The sequence below is a fragment of the Lygodium microphyllum genome, unplaced genomic scaffold (genome assembly GCF_053477565.2).
Source record: "Lygodium microphyllum isolate KBCC unplaced genomic scaffold, Lygodium_microphyllum_v1.1.10 scaffold_37, whole genome shotgun sequence".
NCBI classification, from domain to species: Eukaryota; Viridiplantae; Streptophyta; class Polypodiopsida; order Schizaeales; family Lygodiaceae; genus Lygodium; species Lygodium microphyllum.
This window is the reverse complement of record NW_028229520.1, coordinates 297,222-317,822: the sequence shown is the minus strand read 5'-3', so window position 1 is coordinate 317,822 and position 20,601 is coordinate 297,222. Positions and strand designations below refer to the sequence as shown.

Sequence of the window (20,601 nt, the reverse complement as noted above, 5' to 3'; positions counted from 1 at the left end):
CACCGTCTGAGGTTCACTCATGAACCCCACCAAGAGACCAACAGCAAAACAAAGATCAACACGAGTGTTGAGGAGCCAAATCAATGATCCAATCAACTGACGATAGCGGGAAGCATCCGCCATGGGAGAAGCTGAATGTGAAGTGGCCTTCCAGTTCGGATCCATAGGAGTAGAAATGGTCCAACAATCCTCCATCGAAAAAGAAACCAAGAGCTCCTGTACATATCTCTGCTGAGAGATGAAAATCCCCCTCTGAGACTGATAAATCTCATGGCCCAAGAAAAAATGGAGTAGACCTAAGTCCGTCATCTCGAACGTCTGATGTAAAGCTGCCTTCGTCTCTTTGACCTTCTGTGGATAATGACCTGTGACAATCAAATCATCAACATACAACACAAAAAGCACACAACCAGCCTCGGAAGTGTGTACATAAAGCTGCGGATCGGCCTTGGAACGCCGATATCCCAACTGTGACTGAAGGAACGAATCAATCTTCTCGTTCCATGCACGCGGAGCCTGCTTGAGGCCATACAAGGCCTTCTTCAACCTGTAGACTTTCCCATCTGAAGATCCAAAGCCAGGAGGCTGCTCGACATAGATCTCCTCCTTCAAATCACCATTGAGGAAGGCCGACTTCACATCCAACTGGTAGACAGGCCATCTCCTATGGCCAGCCAAGGCAAGAACAGCTCGAATAGTCGCCATACGAGCAGTGGGGGCAAAAGTGTCATGACAATCAATCCCTGGGCGCTGTGCAAAACCTTTAGCAACAAGGCGAGCCTTGTGCTTGTCCAAAGAACCATCGCTAAGGTACTTGGTCTTGAAGACCCATTTGACGCCAATCACCTTTTTATTCGGGGGACAAGGCATGAGATACCAAGTGCCATTCCTCTCAATAGCCTCCAACTCGGCTTCCATAGCTTTCTTCCATGGTGCGGACTGTAAAGCCTCCTTCACAGAGGTGGGCTCTCGATCCTGCATAACACGGGTCATCAAACAATAGTTAGAGCAAACAAGCTCCGTAGAATGTGCCTGGTGCCTCCGTGACCGCCGTGGACCATCCTGCAATCCCCATCCCTCAGGGATCCCCTCGATCCCTAAATCACGGAGTGTGTCACGGGCCCAATGAGGAGGAGGCCGGACCTCTCCTCGGCTCTCTCCATCAGCTGAAGACTTTGGGATATCCACCGGTGGTAACTCCTCGGGGGTGACCGGTAGAAGAGTAGACTCTGTCTCGGAAACAGAATGGGAATCATAAGGCGCGGGCTCCAAAGGAACTGTCTCAGGAGCCCAACTCTCCCCTGGATCTCCAAGAATGGGATGCTCCTCACCCGTTGCTATGGCCGGAACCTCCACGAACCGCACATCTCAACTGGTGTACATATCCCACCTGACGGGATCATACAAACGATAGCCTTGGAACTGAGAGCTGTAGCCAACAAACACCTGTCTTCAGGAAGCTGCTTCAAATTTATCACGATGAGCCTTGGGAATGTGAACATAGGCATCACACCCAAAGACCCTAAAATAAGAAACATCGGGCTTAGTCCCAAAGTAAGCCTCAAAAGATGTCATCCCATCAACGGCCGAAGTGGGGGATCGGTTAAGGATGTGGACTGCAGTAGCCACAGCCTCGGCCCACAGAAACAGAGGTGTCTATCAGTGCTCCATCATGGTACGCACCATCTCGATCACACTTCGGTTCTTCCATTCAAGAATGCCATTTTCTTGAGGAGTGTTATTGTTAGCAAACTCTTGGTGAATACCTTTATCTCCACAAAAATGAGCAAACTCATTAGAAACAAATTCACCACCCTTGTCGGATCGCAAGGTCTTCAATCGCCGGCCCGATCGGTTCTCCTCAAAGAGAAGCCAATCCTTGAAGTGGAAGACAGCCACCGACTTCAACGCCAAGAAGTAGGCCCAAGTCATCCTGTTATAGTCATCTACGATCAACATGAAGTATGAGCCTCCTCTCAAGGACTCGTTCCTCATAGGGCCACAAAGATCCATAGATACAAGCTCCATTGGGAAAGAAGACCGCCGCGAAGCTTTGTTGGGAATCGCATCCATATGTTGTTTCCCACGAATGCAGGAGATGCATGGCTGCTGGCTCACCACTATGTCCGGCAACCCTCAAACAAGTTGTCCACGTGACGCCCTCCGAAGATAATCATAGTTGAGGTGACCAAACCGAGCATGCCATAGCTCTGACTGTGTCTGAGAGGTAAGAAGAAGAGTAGGGAGGGCAGTAGAAGACGTCAATTTGTAGATGCCGTTCTCCTCATATCCGGATGAGAGAACCTTCCTTGACCCACGATCAAGGACTCACACCGAATCATTGTCAAACTCCACCAAAAGTCCAAGTGAACAAATCTTATAAACCGAAAGTAGATGATACCCTAAACCTGGCACATGCAACACCTCTGAGGTATGGATACCACCACGTCCATCTGGAATAAGCTGCATCTCACCCCGTCCTGCAATAGACACTGAAGAGCTATCTCCAATGAGAATTTGACCACGCGAAGATCGCAACTGGGCAACACCATCTGATGAAGGAGTCATGTGCCGGGAGGCACCACTGTCTACGATCCACTCTCGAGCCTGGGGAGCTGTCATCGCAGCATCAGAAGCATTTGGTAAAGAGTCCTCAATGACCGCTAAATGAAGAAACGCAGCTGATGAGGATGCAGCCACCGCTCCAGAATCCTTCGTGTCCTTCTTGTTGGTGTCCTTCTTGTCTTTGTCGAGGCAATCCTTCTTCCAATGGCCAGCCTTTCCACAAATATGGCATGTGGATTCTTTGTCCTTGTCCTTCTTTGAGTTCTTATCCCCCTTCTTCTTCTTTTGGTCCTTCCCCTTCTTCTGAGAGGCTTGACCATCAATGCCTTCGACTTGAAAGCATTCTGTCCCTTCAGTTGTTCCTCTTGGTCCAAGACCATAGGAACCAACTCTTCCCACCAAAGAGTAGACTCTCGCCCCCAAGCAATAAGAGCGGAGTAGAAAGCACGGAATCGTAGCGGCAACTGGGACAAGAGTGTGATCGCCATGTCTTCGGAGGAAATCGGGTTCCCCGCATTCTGAACCTGCATCTGAAGCTGTCTAAGCTTGTTGATGTGCTCCCGCAACGAAGAAGACTTGTTCACAGACAAGGTCCGCATCTGCACCTCCAAAGAAACCCGCTTCATAAGGGTCATCCACTTATACATCTGATCAAGCTCCAGCCATATCTCCCGAGCCACCGTCAAGTGCTCGATGTGGGCTATCACGGCTATAGTACAAGACAGAAAAAGAAAGGAACGAATCCTGGCATTCAGTTTGTCCCAGTGAGACTGTGCCTTGGCCAACTCCGCACAAGCATCGGAAGAGAGTTTGGACTCATCTCTCACCGAGGGCCGGTCGATCTCCTCCTGTACAAGCTCCGCCAAATCGTAGGACTCAAGGATGGCCAACATCATCACGCGCCAAATGCGGTAATTGTCGCCATCGAGCTTTTGATCTGCAGGAAGAGCGGGTAGGGCACCTTCCGGTCCATGATCGTCTGGAACTCCAAGTCAATCTCTGTAGACATCTTCACCTGTAATGCCTGCGCAAACGCAAAAGCAGCCCCCTCTGACTGTGAAAACGCAGCTTGCTAGGACTCTTTCTTCCACATTCCGAGCCTTCTTCACCTGCTGGAGACAATGAAAAAGCAAAACCTGCACTTGAAAGCTGAAAACTCAAACTTCCTCCTCTTCAAATAGCAGTAAACAGCAGCAAATCCACCAACTCGACTCCGCGCGCCCACGCTCGCTTCAGCCTTGTTCCGAGGCGCAACCCTCCGGCTTGCCCTCAAACACTGGAAACGCAGCCTTGTGTCGCGATGGAAACTCTTCTTCAGGTTGGTTCTTCACTCAGCCAGCCCTTCTACACTGCTCTGATACCATGTCAGAGTGCAGCGGTGCGGAAGCGTGGGACCAAGACAGAGAGAGAGAGAACGCAGAGAGAAGAGAGAGAGAGTGGAAGATGAAGATCTGCTGTATAAAGTGTGCTGTATACAAAGATATGCAGATATGTACACGGGCGCAGTGCGTGGGACTGCGTGTCTCCACCTCAATGATGCAACCTGCTGTTCACCTTGAAGTCCTGCTGCAATCTGCACGATCTCCTGTCTGAAATCTGCGAACAGAGATGTAATCTGCACGTATCTCCAACCTGGAACCTGTGAACACAAGTGGGAGAAGACTGCTGAAATATCGGCTATAAATAGCCAGAAACTGGGCGTCAAAATATGCAGGTCAGCTGCATTGAATGCAGCCAACTGTCCAGAATCAGGTCGGACTGCCACGTGGCAGTCCGACTGTGCAGTCCGACTGTCCACCAGTCTCTAAATCGCTAACACATACCATGCTGGAGCATCACCAAACCCCTCAATGTCTATGGGCTGAGGCTGTAGCTACTGTTGTTTACATCCTTAATCGTTTGCCTACTTCTGCTGTTGTTGGTATTACTCCATATGAGGCGTACTTTGGGCCCAAGCTAGATGTTTCTTATTTCAGGATTTCTATGTGTGATGCCTATGTTTACATCCTAAAGACCTAGCGTGAAAATTTTGAAGCGGCTTCCAACAGACAGGTGTTTATGGGCTATAGCTCATAGTCTCAAGGCTACCAATTGTATGATCCTTTTAAGCAGGATGTCTACACGAGCCGTGACGAGGTTCGTGGAAGTTCCATCCCTAGAGGAGAGTGAGGACCACCCTATTCTTGGAGGTCCCAGTGATAGCGGGGCCCAAACAACTGTTCCTCTGGAGCCTGTTCCTCTTGAGGACACTTCTTCGGATAAGGAGCTTCGTTCCCAGCCACAGAACTCACCAATTGCTCCTCTGCCGTCGGTGGACCTTCCAAAAACTTCAACAGATGGAAAGCGCCGAGGAGAGATACAGTCTCCTCCTCGTTGGGCCCATGACATGCTCCGAGATTCAAGGATCGAGGGGGTCCCAGGAGTGACAACCGCAAGATGGACCATAGAGGTCACAGCGGCACCAGGCACATTCTACAGAGCTTGTTTGCTCTAACTACTATTCGATGTCCCGTGTTATGCAAGATAAAGAGCCTACCTCCATGAAGGAGGCTTTACAATCTGATCATTGGCGAAAAGCGATGGAAGCTGAGTTGGAGGCTATTAAGAGGAATGGCACTTGGTACCTTGTGCCTCGTCCCTCTCATAAGATGGTGATTGGTGTCAAATGGGTCTTCAAGACCAAGTACCATGGTGATGGCTCTTTGGACAAGCACAAGGTCCACCTTGTTGCTAAAGGTTTTGCTCACTGCCCAGACATTGATTTCCATGATACTTTTGCCCCCACTGCTCGTATGGTAATGATTAGTGTTGTTTTTGCCTTGGCTGGCCATAGAAGATGGCCGGTCTTTCAGTTGGATGTGAAGTCGGCCTTCTTGAAAGGCGACTTGAAGGAGGAGATCTATGTAGAGCAGCCTCCTGGCTTTGGATCCTCAGCTGGAAAGGTTTACAGGTTGAAGAAGGCCTTGTATGGCTTGAAGCAGGCTACACGTGCTTGGAACGAGAAGATTGACTCGTTCCTACAAGAGAAGTTGGGATATTAGCGCTCCAAGGCCAATCCACAGCTTTATGTGCACACTTCCAAGGGTGGTTCTGTGTTGTTTGTTTTGTATGTTGATGACTTGATTGTTACAGGTGACCATGCACAAAAGGTCGAAGAAACGAAGGCAGCCTTACATGCGAAGTTCAAGATGACGGATTTAGGACTTCTCCATTTCTTTTTGGGCCCAAGATTATCAGACTCATAGGGGGATTTTCATCTCTCAGCAGAGATACGTACAGGAGCTCTTGGTGACTTTTGAGATGGAGGATTGCAGGTCCATTTTTACTCCTATGGATCCAAACTGGAAGGCCACTTCACACTCAGATTCTCCTTTGGCGGATGCTATCCGCTACCATCAATTGATTGGATCATTGATTTGGCTCCTCAACACTCAGGTTGATCTATGTTTTGATGTAGCTCTCTTGGCTAGGTTCTTGAGTGAACCTCAACAGGTGCATTGGCAGCCTACTCAGAGAATATTACGGTTTCTAAGGGGGACCTCTGACCTAGGGATTTACTATCCCACAGGTACAGGTGGTTCAATCTTGTCCTTGCAAGTTGGAGTGATTGGGATTAGGCTGGTGATGTGGACCACAGGCGGTCTACTATAGGCTATTGTTTTACCTTGGGTGCAGGGGTTATCTCTTGGAGTAGCAAGAAGCATCCCATGGTAGCCCTATCTTCGACCGAGGTGGAGTATCAAGCCACATCTTCTACCACATGTGAGACTCTGTGGCTTCGGAGATTGTTGGAGAAGCTTGGTTGCCCCCAGACTTATCCTACTATTTTGCGGTGTAACAATGAGAGTTGCATTGCCTTGGCCCGGAATCTTGTCTTCTATGCCCGGACAAAGTAAATAGAGATCCAGTACCACTTCATCACAGAGAAACTTTTGGATGAGACCATAGATGTGGAGTACTGCAAGATGGAGGACAATCTTGCATATCTGTTTACGAAGGAGCTTTCCCAGGCTCTACTTCAATGACATTCCAGATCCCTTCGCCTTATGCCTCGCTCGTCCAGGATCTGACGGGGGGGTGTTAGAGATTCTCATCCCCTAGATAGGCATTTTCCTCAGTAAGGATGTATACATATGCATTTTTCCAGCTGGGCAATCATTTGAGAGTGTTTCGGTGTGTGGAGCAAATTTATTATATGTCAATACCACGTCAACAGTGCCACATCAGCAGCCAGGTCAGCAAGCTGCAGTCGGACTGCCATGAGGCAATCCAGTCGGACTACAATACAGTCGGCCAGTTTTGCAGTACAGTCAGCTGCCGGCCTGACAGTTTTTTTTGCTTTTTCTTTAGGCTATGAATAGCCCGACACCAGCACACTCTCTCATTCTTGCACTTGCATATTTCAGGGCAGAGATCGGACAGATTGCAGCAGACTTCGAAGTGTCCAGCAGGGAGACATTGTCGAGGTCAAGATACACAGACATACGGACTGCGCCCGTGTACATATCTGCATTCCTTTGTATTCAGCATACTTTATACAACAAATCTTCTTGTTCTTATGTCTCTTTCTCTTTCTCTCTCTCTCTTCTCTCTTTGTTCATCCTACTCTCTCAATCTTGGTCCCACGCTTCCACATCGCTGCACTCTGACAGAGAAGGTTATCTCTGTCTCCTAGTGATGCAACGGAAGTGAAGGGCGAAATCAGTAGATGATGCTACACCCACAACCTGTCTTTGCCTTCTCTGATGAACAGAGTCTTCAGCTCTTTGAGCTCCTGCACTTTGATACCATGTCAAAATGTGTGACGGTGCAGAGAGACAATAGAGTTGGCGGGGAAAAATATAGTGTGTCTACAGCAAACACTGAGAGAGAAGAGAAACTCAGAAACACAAGAAGAACACGGTAATGATACACTAAATCATGCTATGACAAGAAAAGCTGATACAACAGAGCCAAAGCTCAGAAGATAACTGCATTGTCCTATCTAGATCAAGCTGCAACACCTATGGAAATTTGCACAATGAAGGGAGCCAAAAGCAATCCTTTGGGTAGTGGACTATCGAAGTAATCACTGGAAGGTGAAGGAAAACTGTTGAGGGAGTGAATTGCAGTCCTCTGATGCCATTGGAGATGAAGATGGATTATCACCAATTGTCGAGGGAGTAAACCGCAGTCCTTAGATGCTAGGGAGATGAGCTAGGGCAGCAAAATGCCAAATGAATGATGACACCTGAGACCTGGGAGTTGCAAACACAAATGTCTAGAGTGATGGGCTGCAAAATGCAAATTAGGAACAACCCAAAAGCTGACGACTATTGCCATGGAAGGTCATCAAGTGGTAGAAAGCTGTCACCAGGTGGTGGATACTATCGCCATACAAAAGATATTGTCGCTGAGTGATGTGGACTAAGGCTAGGCATAAAGAGGCTATCGCCAAGTGATGTGGACTAACGCTAAGTTTAGAAGTGAAGTTGCTGGTAGTCTGATGATGACGCCAGTAGGGTGGAGCCTCCAACGTGATGGGAACACGGCACCTAAAGGAGAAGAAGGATAGCCACGAACTTCAATGTCCTACAGTAGGGGTATCTGCAGCAATGGAGTGGAGAGGGAAGTGTATCAGAGTGGCAGAGGAAGAGGAGTCAAGAATGACTAAAGTGGTATAGAATGAATGAAGTGACTGCCTATTTATAGGCATAAGCTGTCTAGGGTGGCACAGCAATGTGTGGGGGCCCATTGAAAAAGTGGCCAAAATGTGGACACCAGCCCTTTTTGGGGCTGTCAATGCGAAACCCTAAATGAAGCGTGTAAACTAAAGAAGTGGTTTCTCAATAGCACTGTCCTACAAATCAAGACCATAATGACTCCTCAAGGCTTTTCAATAAACCTAGAACTTGATTCCATTTGTTCCATGATTTATCATACTCTGTACTATCATAGATTGCTATATCCATTTGGATGAACTTGTGCAATCCTGACATTATATCTTCTTTCATTTTCTAGGATTTTGTCATTGTTCCTAGATCAGTCGAGTGCATGGAGCTTTGTAGGCCATCTCATGGGTTACACATTGATGCCCTTTGATCCATGATTCGAGCTCCCTAGGCATTTAAACTCTCATTAAATGAAGTTGTTGCCCCTAGTGTCCTAGACACTAAGTGATACTAGGGTTAGGGTTTCCTATGATAGTTAAGCCATTTAGAGTCTCATTCTATAAAGAGACACTTCGTGCATCATTAGCACATAAGTGTGGCATTATTCATTTTGGTTGCCTTGAGCATTGTAGTCTATCTTAGTCATTAATTAATACATAGTTTCTCACTTGTAATCAAGTATTGTTGTGCAACAATTAATTCTTTCATTCTCTATTAATTAATCGCATAATTACTTCACATCAGAGCCAACATCCAAGGCTTGAAACCAATTGGCATTTGTAAAGAAAATACCCTGACACAGAAGCATAAACAGAAACCGTACAACAAAGCACAAACTGATAAAAGAACATAGTTAGGGTTAGGGTTAGGGTAACTCAGAGACAATGAACACAGTGGATAAATGAAATGATATGACTACTAATAATACGATGCTCAAGCAGCAAACACACTATGCAGTGAATGAATACTGAACCTCGAACTCCTATATCTCAAGGATCAGGGCAGGGGTAATGAGCAGGAGATTGTGTCGTACTCCGAACGGATCCCAAATCGCAGCAAGGTAGCCTCCGGATGTCGAACACCAGCAAACGCAGCAGTGAGAAGCTGGATCTGATACAGATAGCAATAAGGAGAGAGAAAGACTAAAAACGCAGGCAACAGGTGAGAGAAATACTAAAAACGCAAGCAGGACAGCCTGTAGGAGTGAGAAAGACTAAAAACGCAAGTAGGACAGCCTGCTAGAGAGAGAAAAACTGCAGCAACTGCAGCACGAGAGAGAAAACTGTCAGGGCGGCAGCTGGGGCCTGCAAACGCAGCAGTTTGCTGATGTGGCAGGCTGTACGACAGTAGTGCAGCAGCAATCAGCATGTGGAGGGCTGGAAACAAGCGCCAGACTATAGGGAACAATGATGGACAGCAAGGGCTGAGATGTCCTCTGCGAACGGGGTGTGGACAACAAGTTGACAACACCTGAAACCTGCAAAAACAAGATTGAGGAAGAGTGGAGGGCTAGCTGAGCCATCCATCGTGTGTCTCTTATATCTGTGATAAATAGCAAAGAGATGTGATTCCCAACAAGGCTTCGAGAAGCAAAGGAGCCCTTGGAGCTTGTTTCTACATATTTATGTGGAACGATGAGAACAAAGTCACCCAATGGGAGTCTTTACCTTATGTTGATTGTAGATGATAACAACAGGATGGCATGGGCATATGCCATAAGTTCTGGTACTAAAATCCAAACCCTTCTCACATTTTAAGGATTGGCTCATCTTCGACAAAAATTATTCACATAGGAAGCTTAAGATAGTGAGATCCGACAAAAGTGGAGAGTTTGTGTCCAATGGATTGTCTCAATTTTGTGCAGATCTAGGGATTCATTAGAAGTATATTAACAAGAACACTCCTCAAGCAATCATTGCATCTAGCAAAGACAGGACATCCACTTTCATAGTCGAGGAGGATGGCCACCTCCAACGAGAGAACCTTGACCTTACAACACTCAGTGGCTACTCCAGGTAGAGAATCAGAGTAGTGGCACACTTTCAAAGAAAATGGCACATAGACCAAGACCCAACCACTTGTCTTATAGATGGATGGAGATATTGGGCATACCAGAGGAGGTCTCTATAGAGACTTCAATGGGATCCAGGAGTGGGTGTGGAGGGATCCCTTACTTGATAGGCCATCCAACATCCCCTTCTTTGGCTACGCTACTAGATTGGGACGGAGGATATAGATGAGCAAGATTAGAGCACAGCCTGCAGCCTCCCTCATTGGCATAGAGAGGGAGTCTTAGATGAGTTCCTATATAACTTTTGGAGGCGGCTACATGACAGCTTCAGGCCCAAGAAGATATCTCTCTTTCTATGGCTTTTAGCCCATAGGAGTTTAGCAGTTGGCACTTGGCTTGGATATGGCAAGGACCCAGTGGCTTGCGCGCGATGTGGTGAGCCAGAGAAGACACAGAGACATTGCCTCTGGGACTGTCCTAGAGCCCAAGAGATGTGGAGGATAGCTCTTAGGATAGTATTCCATGGTACAACAGAGTCCATGGTGCCGACATGGGGGACTGCAGCTTGGGTCACAGACAGAGGTCCACCTTGCGGCTATGAGGACACTCAGGGGAGCATTTCTTTTCTCATCATTGGACAACATCTGAACAGGATCCCTACCCCAGACTACTCACAGACAAAGTGGACTCAGGGACATTGTCACATATGGGAGCTGATTTCCAGCATTCTAGCTTGGTACATATGGACTGCGAGATGTAGCTGGGTCATTGATCTTCAGGATATACCCACTGGGGAGTCTTTATCGAGGATTTGGACAGAGATAGTCCATTCTCTCCGTGGGAGATGGGAGAGGTTACAGGGCAGCTCAGAGAGGATGAGGAAGAAAAGAGAGGCTTTCCTAAGGATTTGGGATTTAGACACCTTCTTTCACACTACCCCTCAAATGGTCTGGCACTTTAACCTACCAGATTGGTTGTTTACACAACCATTGTATCCTTGATGTACTTAGTTACTCTTCACAGAGTTTCTTGTACTTTGTATTTACCTTAGGGGGAATTTCTCCAAGGTGATATTAATAGAGTTCTCTTTTCTTGGAAAAAAAAAAAGAACACTCCTCAAGAGAGTGGTATTTTGGAGCGAAAAAAGAGAAATGTGATCAAGATGGCTCAAACTATGATGGAGCACGGGCAGACATCTCAATGTCTTTGGGCCAAACCAATGGCCCTAATATTCATATTCTAAATCAATCATCTACATCTGCCATTACAGGTATGACTCCTTTTGAGGCGTACTTTGGGCTAAAGTCAAATGTTTCCTATGTGAAGGTGTTTGGATGTGATGCCTATGCTCACATTCCAAAGAAATAGAATAATAAGTTTGACCCAACATCCAAGAAACAAGTGTTAGTTGGCTACGAGAAACAAGATATATGATCCTATTTCACGAGATGTCTATACAAGCAGTGATGTGCCATTCATGGAGTTTCCACTTTAAGAGAGAAGTGAGGAGCACCCTATTCTTGGAGATCCAAGTGATAGTCCAATTCCAATGGAGCCTATGCCTCTTGAGGCTCCATCTACAGATGAGGAGATTTCTTCTCCACCGGCTTCCCCGCTAGTGGATCTTCCAAAAACTTCAACAAAGGCAGAGTGGCGAAGGGAGTATCGGCCTCCTCCTGGTTGGGCTCGTGATACATTCCATGATGCAAGGATTGAGGGACTTCCCAAGGAGTGGCAGCCATAGGATGGTATGCAGCGATCTCGAAGAAACCAACCACATTTAACCTAGCTTGTTTGTACTAACTATGGTTTGGCAACCCATGCCATGCAAGATAGGGATCTGACATCAGTAAAGGAAGCATTACAATCAAATCATTGGTAGAAAGCCATGGAGCAAGAGCCAAAGTCTATTGAATGGAATAGCACTTGGTATCTTGTGCCTCGACCCACTCATCACCAGGTGATTGGAGTCAAGTGGGCCTTTAAGACCAAGTATCTTAGTAATGGCACACTCGACAAGCATAAGGCACAATTGATTACCAAGGGTTATTCACAAAGGCCAAGTGTTGATTTCCATGATGTTTGCATCCACTGCTCATATGGCCATCATTTGGACAGTTTCAATTCTTGCCAACCATAGGAGATGGCCCGTTTACCAATTGCATGTCAAATCTACGTTCTTGAATGCTGACTTAAAGGAGGAGATCTACTTAGAGCAATCTCCTAGCTTTTCTTCCTCGAACAGTAAGGTATACAAGTTAAAGAAGGCCCTTTATGGCCTCAAACAGGGTCCTAAAACAGGTTGTAAGGGTATCAAAGATCTGCCTTCAATCCAAATTTGTACATCTACATATCAACTAGAGAACATGCAATATTTGTGCCTTATGTGGACAATCTCATCTTGACAATTGACCATACCCAAATGGTCAAGTAGAATAAGGAAGCATTGCATGAGAAGTTTGAGATGACGGATTTGGGGCTTCTTCACTTCTTCCTAGTTCATGAGATATGGCAAACTAAGACAAAAATCTCTCTTCAAACAACGGTATGTGCAAGAGCTCTTGACTAGTCTTGAGATGCAAGAGTGTCAGACCATTACTACTCCCATGGATCCAAATTGGAAGGCTATGGCTCCTTGTTGGTGGATGCTTCCCGCTATACAGTTGATTGGGTCATTGATATGGCTTTTGAATGCTTGGATTGATTTGTGCTTCCCAATTGGTTTGCTTGCAGGCTTTATGGGTGAATCTAAGCAGGTCCTTTGGCACACTGCATTGAGGACATTGCTATTCCTAAGGGGGACTCCCAACCTTGGCCTATTTTATCCAACAAGTAGATGGTTTGGCTTTGGTGTTGCAAGGTTGGACGAACTCAAACTAGGCTGGAGATGTTGACCACATGAGGTCAAGGACAGGTTATTGCTTCATTTTGGGTACAAGAGCTATACATGGAGTGGCAACAAGAAGCAGCCAACAATTGCCCTAATATCCACAAAAGCTTAGTATCGAGCAGCTTGTACTACTACTTGTGAGATTGTTTAGCTTCGAAGGTTGTTGGAGGAGCTTGGTTGTCCATAGCCAGGAGCTACCACACTTCTATGCAACAATGAGAGTTGCATAGCTTTGGCATGGGATCCCGTTTTCCATCCTAGGACGAGGCAATAAAGATCCAATATCACTACATTCATGAGAATCTCTTGGATGGAACTATAGATGTGGAGTATTGTAAGACAGAGGATAATGTGGCAAATTTGTTTACCAAAGCACTTCCTCAGGCCGTTCTTTGTCAGCATTCCATATCCCTTAGCCTTATACCACATCCAAGATTTGAGAGGGAGTGCTGGAGATTTGGTCATTCCCAGGACCGGCACAAGCTGTGTCAAGACAGTTTAGGGCAGATTTTCCCAATTGGGAGCAGGTTGGACAGTTTCAGTGCAGCCACCAGCATATATTGTGCAATGAGGGCAGACTGGGCAGGGTGGACTGGTGCACGCTGCAGCTAGGGGGTTTATCACGGCACATTTTGATTATTTTATCATTTCAGTTCATTATTTTGCTGCAGTTGGCCAGTTTTTCAGCCGGGCCAACCTGCTGCATTTTATGTTATTTTATTGGCTATTTATAGCCAGCCAGCCCAAGGGTCATACACGTACAGTTTTCTGCAGGTGAGAGAGAGAGAGCTCCAGCTGGTGATACTCCAACAGCCCATTGCATAGATTCTTCTTCAATCTTCAGCATTCATACTCTACAATCTTCAATGTTCTACTCTGTGTGTGTGTCTGTGTGTGATAGTTACCTGGAACGGGGAATGGGAACGGGAACGGGAACCCCTAGAACGGGGGGAACGTCCAAGGTCGGGGAACGGGAACGGGGGGAACGGCACATGTCTTAAGTGCCCCAAATATGCCCTGCATGACCCAAACTACCCCAAAGAATGTCCCTCTAATTGCCCCAATACCCGTCAATGCATGAAATTGACCCAAATGTCCCAACATTGACTCGATTACCCCCATAGCTCCAAATTGCCTTGAATTGCCCCAATTATCCCAATTTCCCTTGAAATTAGACAATATAAATGGATGAATACCTTGGAATTGAGGATCGGCTGAAATTTGATTCTGATTTGCAAGAGTTGATAATGCATCAAATTTGAACTTTGCATGGACTCCTAATTAGATTGTGGGTTGTCTTGACACTTTGAATCTTCAACCCGAGAGAGAGAGAGAGAGAGAGAGAGATTAGTGTGTGCACATTAAACAATAGAGATGGGTGAGTATGTGGTAGAAGGACTATGACCCAAGTTTTTTTAAAAAAACAAGAAAAAACGTCAATTTTCAGTAAACAGGCCTGGAACGGCAGGGGGAACGGCAAGGAACGGTAGGGAACGGCAAGGGGAACGGCAGGGAACGTTCCCTGGCCGTTTCACCTCCTTGGAGGGTTTGGAACGTGTTAGCCGTTCCTACAGGCTGGAACGGCCGTTCCCTATTTCTATGGGGTGTGTGTGTGTGTGTGTGTGTGTGTGTGTGTGTGTGTAGATACAAAGGACGCTACACTGTCGTCAGGGGACCATGCCTCACCGCTTTAGCCTCTCTATACTAGATAGACCCATAAGAGATATCTTGGGATGAGTATGCCTCCTTAGCAATTCCACATTGTATCTAGCTTAGACATCATTTTGTACTAATCAGCTACGTATTGTTTACTGTTTAGTTTCCATTTATTTCGTCATAGCATTATAGGCTGATTTGGCCTTTTGTAGACATTAATATGACTCTGTGTGTATGTGTGTGTGTGTGTGTGTGTGTGTGTGTGTTCACGTCTTATTCTTTTTAGTCTGGTCATACAATTCTGCATTAACTGCACTCTTATACAACCACCATCTCTAGTGGTTCCCTCATACCCCCATCCCTTTTAGAGGGGGATGATCTTAGCAATGCAACTGTGGATTTCCTCGCCCTTCTTGTTTCATAAATGTATGAAGCACCTATTTTAGCCTTTCAAAAAAGTCATACCATCAAAAATATGCCAGAAATTCTATAATTAATGTTTACCATGGATTCTTTCTCCACGATGTAATGGATATTTGCATTGATTGCACAAATTTTAGTTGAGCTGTTTGAGTTGTTGTGGAGAGGGGGGGGGGGGGGGGGGGGGGGGGGGGGGGTGGTCTCAATCCTTGGCCATAATTCTCCATCAACCAACTTCATCTGCTATGGCACTCTTCCTGCCACCCTTAGATCCATTCCATCTCCTTTGACCTTCGTCCACATCCAAGAATTAAGGGGGAGTGTTAGCAATCATGTCATGTATGGTCATCTCCTACCTTTGGACCTTAGTCTAAGTTAACGAAGACATTAGGATCTTAGCATAACCATCACTTCATTTGTCCTAGGCTCTTTAGGTGGACATCCTTCTTGCATTTCTCACCGAGTAGCTTGTTTTCCCTCATTCCAAGCAAGTGTTTATTGCCACGTCCATGTTCGTTGTTCCTTTTCCCCATGCGCTGTCACAAAATCTTCCTGAAAGATCAGCAAGCTGTTGAGCTAAAATATGCATTACTTGCTGATTAGCCTCTTAAACAGCCCCAAAACGCACTTAAAATGCTCTTTTAGAGTAAAACTCTAAAACGGGGAGCAGTTCGAGAGAGTTCAGTGGAAACCCTAATTTTTGGGGCGCCCTTCCACATCTATAAATAGACAGGCTGCCCCCATTCAGCGATCATCCTTGTTTGCAAGTTACACCAGCCCACACACCCTCTGCTGCTGTTGGCGCCCAGTTTCCAGCCTGCAGCCCGCCTCCATCTGTTGTCCAGCCATCATCAACTGCAGCCACATAATCTTCAACCTGTCCATTGCTGTAGGTGACAGCTCTCAGCTGCTGGCGACTGCTCCAAACTGTCCCAGGCTGCTGTTCAGCCTGCTGTCCATCATCTCTAGGGTCAGCCAGCCTGCGTTTTCAGCATTGCAGGCCCTGACACTCTCAAACACTGTTTCAGCCTACTATTTACAGCAAATTGTGCACAGTTTCCAGCCTCCGATCGGTGGTACACTGTTGCATTTACTAGTTTCCAACCTCCAGACTGCTGCGTTTTGGTGACCAGCCTGCTGCCATTCACTATTCAGCACTCCTACACTTCGACTAGTAGTCACGGACTTGGGATCCGTCTTCGGTGGACATCACACTCTGGCATTGCTTTGCCCTTGAGCACACTGTATACTCTTACATTCATTTACAGCATTCATTCACTTCAGAGTTGTGTTCTCTCTCTCCCTTCTTCTGTTTGTGTTTGAGTTTCTGTGTTTGAGTTTTGAGTTTGCGTTTAGGGTTTGAGTTTTGCCCTCTATGCCTGTGTCTGTCTCTTTGTGTTTCTATCGTGGTCGTACACTCTGTGTGTCATCAATGCAAACCCTAGCAGTTTCCTTCACAACACCTATTTTAGCCTTTCAAATAAGTCATACCATGAAAAATATGCCAAAAATTCTATAATTAATGTTTACCATGGATTCTTTCTCCACGATGTAATGGATATTTGCATTGATTGCACAAATTTTAATTGAGTTGTTTGAGTTGTTGTGGAGAGGGGGTCTCAATCCTTGGCTATAATTCTCCATCGACCAACTTCATTTGCTGTGGCACTCTTCCTGCCACCCTTAGATCCATTCCATCTCCTTTGACCTTCATCCAGATCCAAGAATTAAGGGGGGGTATTAGCAATCATGTCATGTATGGTCATCTCCTACCTGTGGACCGGGGTTGAGATGTGAGTCACAAAGTTTGACACTGACGAAGTGACCCAAAATGAATGCACTCCTGAATATGCTAGCAATAAGGATACGACGATGCCATATGCAAATGGATGTTGTGAAGATAGATGAGGGGGATTTATTATCAAAACTTGTTCTCTACTTCATCGTGCTCAGGTTAGCTAAATACTTCCTAGAAGTTGCTCCACTTCTTCATTGGTGTCTTTGGCAAAGAGATTCTTTCCACTTTTGAGGAGCTTGTCACTCTATTGGAGGAAGGAGAGTCCTCTACTCACAATAAGGGAACCTCAAAATTGTCAAGTGCACAAACACTGAGGAGGTTCTTCCATTAAAGGTAGAGGTGATTATTCAACTTTCTAATATTCTAAAGATTAGACTAGTAAACAATGTGGTAAGAAAGTGCATTTTGAATTCTAAAGATTAGACTAGTAAACAATGTGGTAAGAAAGTGCATTTTGAAGGATTGTTTTCCCCTGGTTAATGAAGGTGAGACCCATCCAATTATAGATGTTCTTACACAGTTAGGAGGCTACCTTACAGCACGCCCAAAGGGCAAGGCTACCATTAATAATCGGACTATAGTCCAATGTGGACCTAGGTTCCACTTAAGTTTTTTGAGATAGCTTGTGCTAAGAAACTCCCCCTCCGCCTTCTCATGATTGGGTGGTTGATAGCAGAGCTGATCTCTAATGAACATCTTCCATTTGGGCGTTATTCTAATTGGTTTGTTTTATCTAATTTTTGAGAGAGCTTGTGCTAGGAATCTCGCTTTGCACCATCTCGTGATTGGGTTGTTAATAGGAGAACTGGTCTGCAAAGAACATCTACTGTTTGAGCCTTATTCTGTATGGTTTCATATTTCTAAACCTAAGGTGCTAATGACAAAAAGCATGCTGTTCGTCTGAGGAGTCTTGGATGATCGTGAAGGTATTGAATATGAACTCCGATTCGATCGCGGGCCTCTTTAATCTAATGCGGCAACGTGGCATGTTTAAGCATCGATCAGCCACAGGGACTCTCTCTCTCTCTCTCTCTCTCTCTCTCTCTCTCTCTCTCTCTCTCTCTCAATGATGAAATTCAGCAGGCGATAGGTAGCATGGCATGCGATGAAAGATGTTCACAGAGGGGCGAATGGCATGCGATGTAAGCAAAGATGTTCAAAGGTAGGTAGGTAGGCAGGTAGCTAGGAGCATTGTGCACCTGAGAAGTGGAGCGGCCGGAGCGCTCGGCTGCCTGGCTGACGCGATGGAGAACGTTACGAAGCGCCTGAGCAGTGGCGCTCTCCGCTGCCGCAGCCATCTTTGCGTCGTCACTAACTTGTTGAACACCACACGTATGGCTCATTGCGTTGCTCATCTCTCTCTCTCTCTCTGTCTCTCTCTATTCGTGGGACCTTGTTGTCAGTACCCAGCCTTCCCTTTTCCCTTCTTCATAGTCTAAAACCTTAGAAAGAGTGACATTTCAATACCGAATCTATATATCTACTATTATTATTAGCATAAGGTTTTTTTTTCTACTCTCTAGTTATTAGCAACATGTATGTCGATTAATAAAACGAGTGTGTAAGTTGGACACGATTTTGGTCTTAAGATTAAGCCCTAGATGGTAGCTCAAAGTTGGCATACCTGTATGGCATTGTTGTTCTTTTGATCACATGAAAATGCATTATAAAATAAATTTATATATGTGATTAGCTTGCCTGAAATACCAAACTTACATAATGATATTTAATGCCTTTCAATGATATCTATTAATAAGCAAGAGGGCCTTCACACATCGTGGTTGATTTGTGCCTCTGTCAATCTAGAAACATAATTCAATGAAGTGTAACTATGCCTCAACAACAAAAGCTTGCTAATTGTGCTAATAGAAGGCCTCCACACATCATGGTTGATTTGTGCAAATATTGTTGGGTATGAGGTCCATCACACATCAAGGTTGATCTGTGCCTCCGTCAAGCTAAAAACATAACCCCTCTAATACCAACCTTTCACCCCAAAAGATAGCACTATGGTACCACCCAATTCTAGGGTGACCCCTAAACACTAAGGCCATGGTTCCACATAATGAAACTTGAGGGTTACAACAGATATCATTGTCCAAAAAGTAATTGAAGCTTCTCAATTCTCATGACAACACATAAGATATACTACAACCCCCAACAAAATATTTGATTTTTTTTTCAATTTGCATACCACCACATCTAAGACATTATACACTCCCACATACACACACATGCATTCTTTCTTTCTCTTGCTATACAATGTGATCATGCACAACTACATGTGCATGAAGTTGCACTAAAAGAGCACATACACACACACACTTCATTCTTCTCTCCCTCTTTCCATTTCTCTCCTATGTCTATCTCTCTAATATTTTCCTTTTTATATCTCTCTCTTCATTCTCTCTAAAAACTTCTCTCTCTCTCTCTCTCTCTCTCTCTCTCTCTCTCTCTATTTTCTCTCCTCTCTTTAATTTTTTCCTCTCTTTCTCTCTCTTTAAAATTTCTTCCTCGTATCCTCTCTCTCTCTCCCTCCCTCTCTCTTTCTCTATATATCTCTCTCTCAGAGTTATTTATTCTCTCTCTAAATTTTTATTATATCCCCTCTCTCTCATATTTCAATCTCTAGATTGTGTGTGTGTGTGTGTGTGTGTGTGTGTGTGTGTGCATCATTTCCTGCCTGCTCGCAAGCTCCCACTATGACCATTGCTGCCATTAGCACATTGTGCTACAGCTATGGCCCCACCAACTACTACCACTACTACTTTTACATGACATTTTGCTCCCACTATAGCTATTGTGTGAAGGGGGATGTGTGTGTGTGTGGGGGGGGGGGGGGGGGGGGGGGGATGTCAAAGCACACGTGAGAGAGAGAGAGAGAGAGAGAGAGAGGAGGGGAAAGTTTAATTTTAATTTTAATTCAAATTTGGAGGAGGTATGGGATATTATATAGTTCAATAGGCCCTTTGGAGGTTTGGGGCCTCCGTAAGAGGTAGTCAAGATAACATTGTATTATAGATTCATAGAGCAAGTTAAGTCTTGCAACCATACTTAGCCTAATCTATTTGTATCCTATCAATGTGAGACTATTGAATTATAGGTTCAAAATAAGTTAGCAAGGCATAAAAACATTAACTATATCCTTAAAATCTAATCTCAATAAACAAGTAAAGCAACACTATGTGATTACCATTGGGCAAATGCTTTACAATCCTTGCAAAAAGCATTCTTCCATTGATATCATGCTTATTGATAAAATGTGATGTATATTGGAATTTTGTATTGCTCTCCGAAAAACTCCTCCCACCAAGTCACATCCTAGGTGCCTACACACACACACACACACACTCTCTCTCTCTCTCTCTCTCTCTCTCTCTCTCTCTCTCTCTCTCTCTCTCTCTCTCTCTCTCTCTCTTGTGTTTTTCATCCTCTTTCCTTATCCATTCATGATTGATGCTTGTCCCTTCCTAGCCAATTTTTTGCTTTCTTTAATGGAATTAAGATACTTTTGTTTTGCTACAAACATCATAGCATCTGGGATGTATCTCAAGAATTAAAGCCCACTGTATGTTTGTCATTTCATGGTTTTTGATAGTCTTTATGCTAT

General features: G+C 45.3%; 1 protein-coding gene across 2 annotated transcripts in view; it reads right to left on the bottom strand.

Annotated features, from left to right (window-relative positions):
- Positions 1 to 18,419, bottom strand: part of LOC148009144 (uncharacterized) — a 142,768-nt gene extending 124,349 nt beyond the window's left edge. For both annotated transcript variants that reach the window (XM_087673764.1, XM_087673763.1), the window contains exon 1: positions 18,191 to 18,419. In XM_087673764.1, coding sequence (XP_087529890.1) covers positions 18,191 to 18,346 — 156 coding nt within the window. In that variant the 5' untranslated portion in view covers positions 18,347 to 18,419. The remainder of the gene's footprint in view (positions 1 to 18,190) is intronic.
- Between the last annotated feature and the right edge of the window lie 2,182 nt (positions 18,420 to 20,601).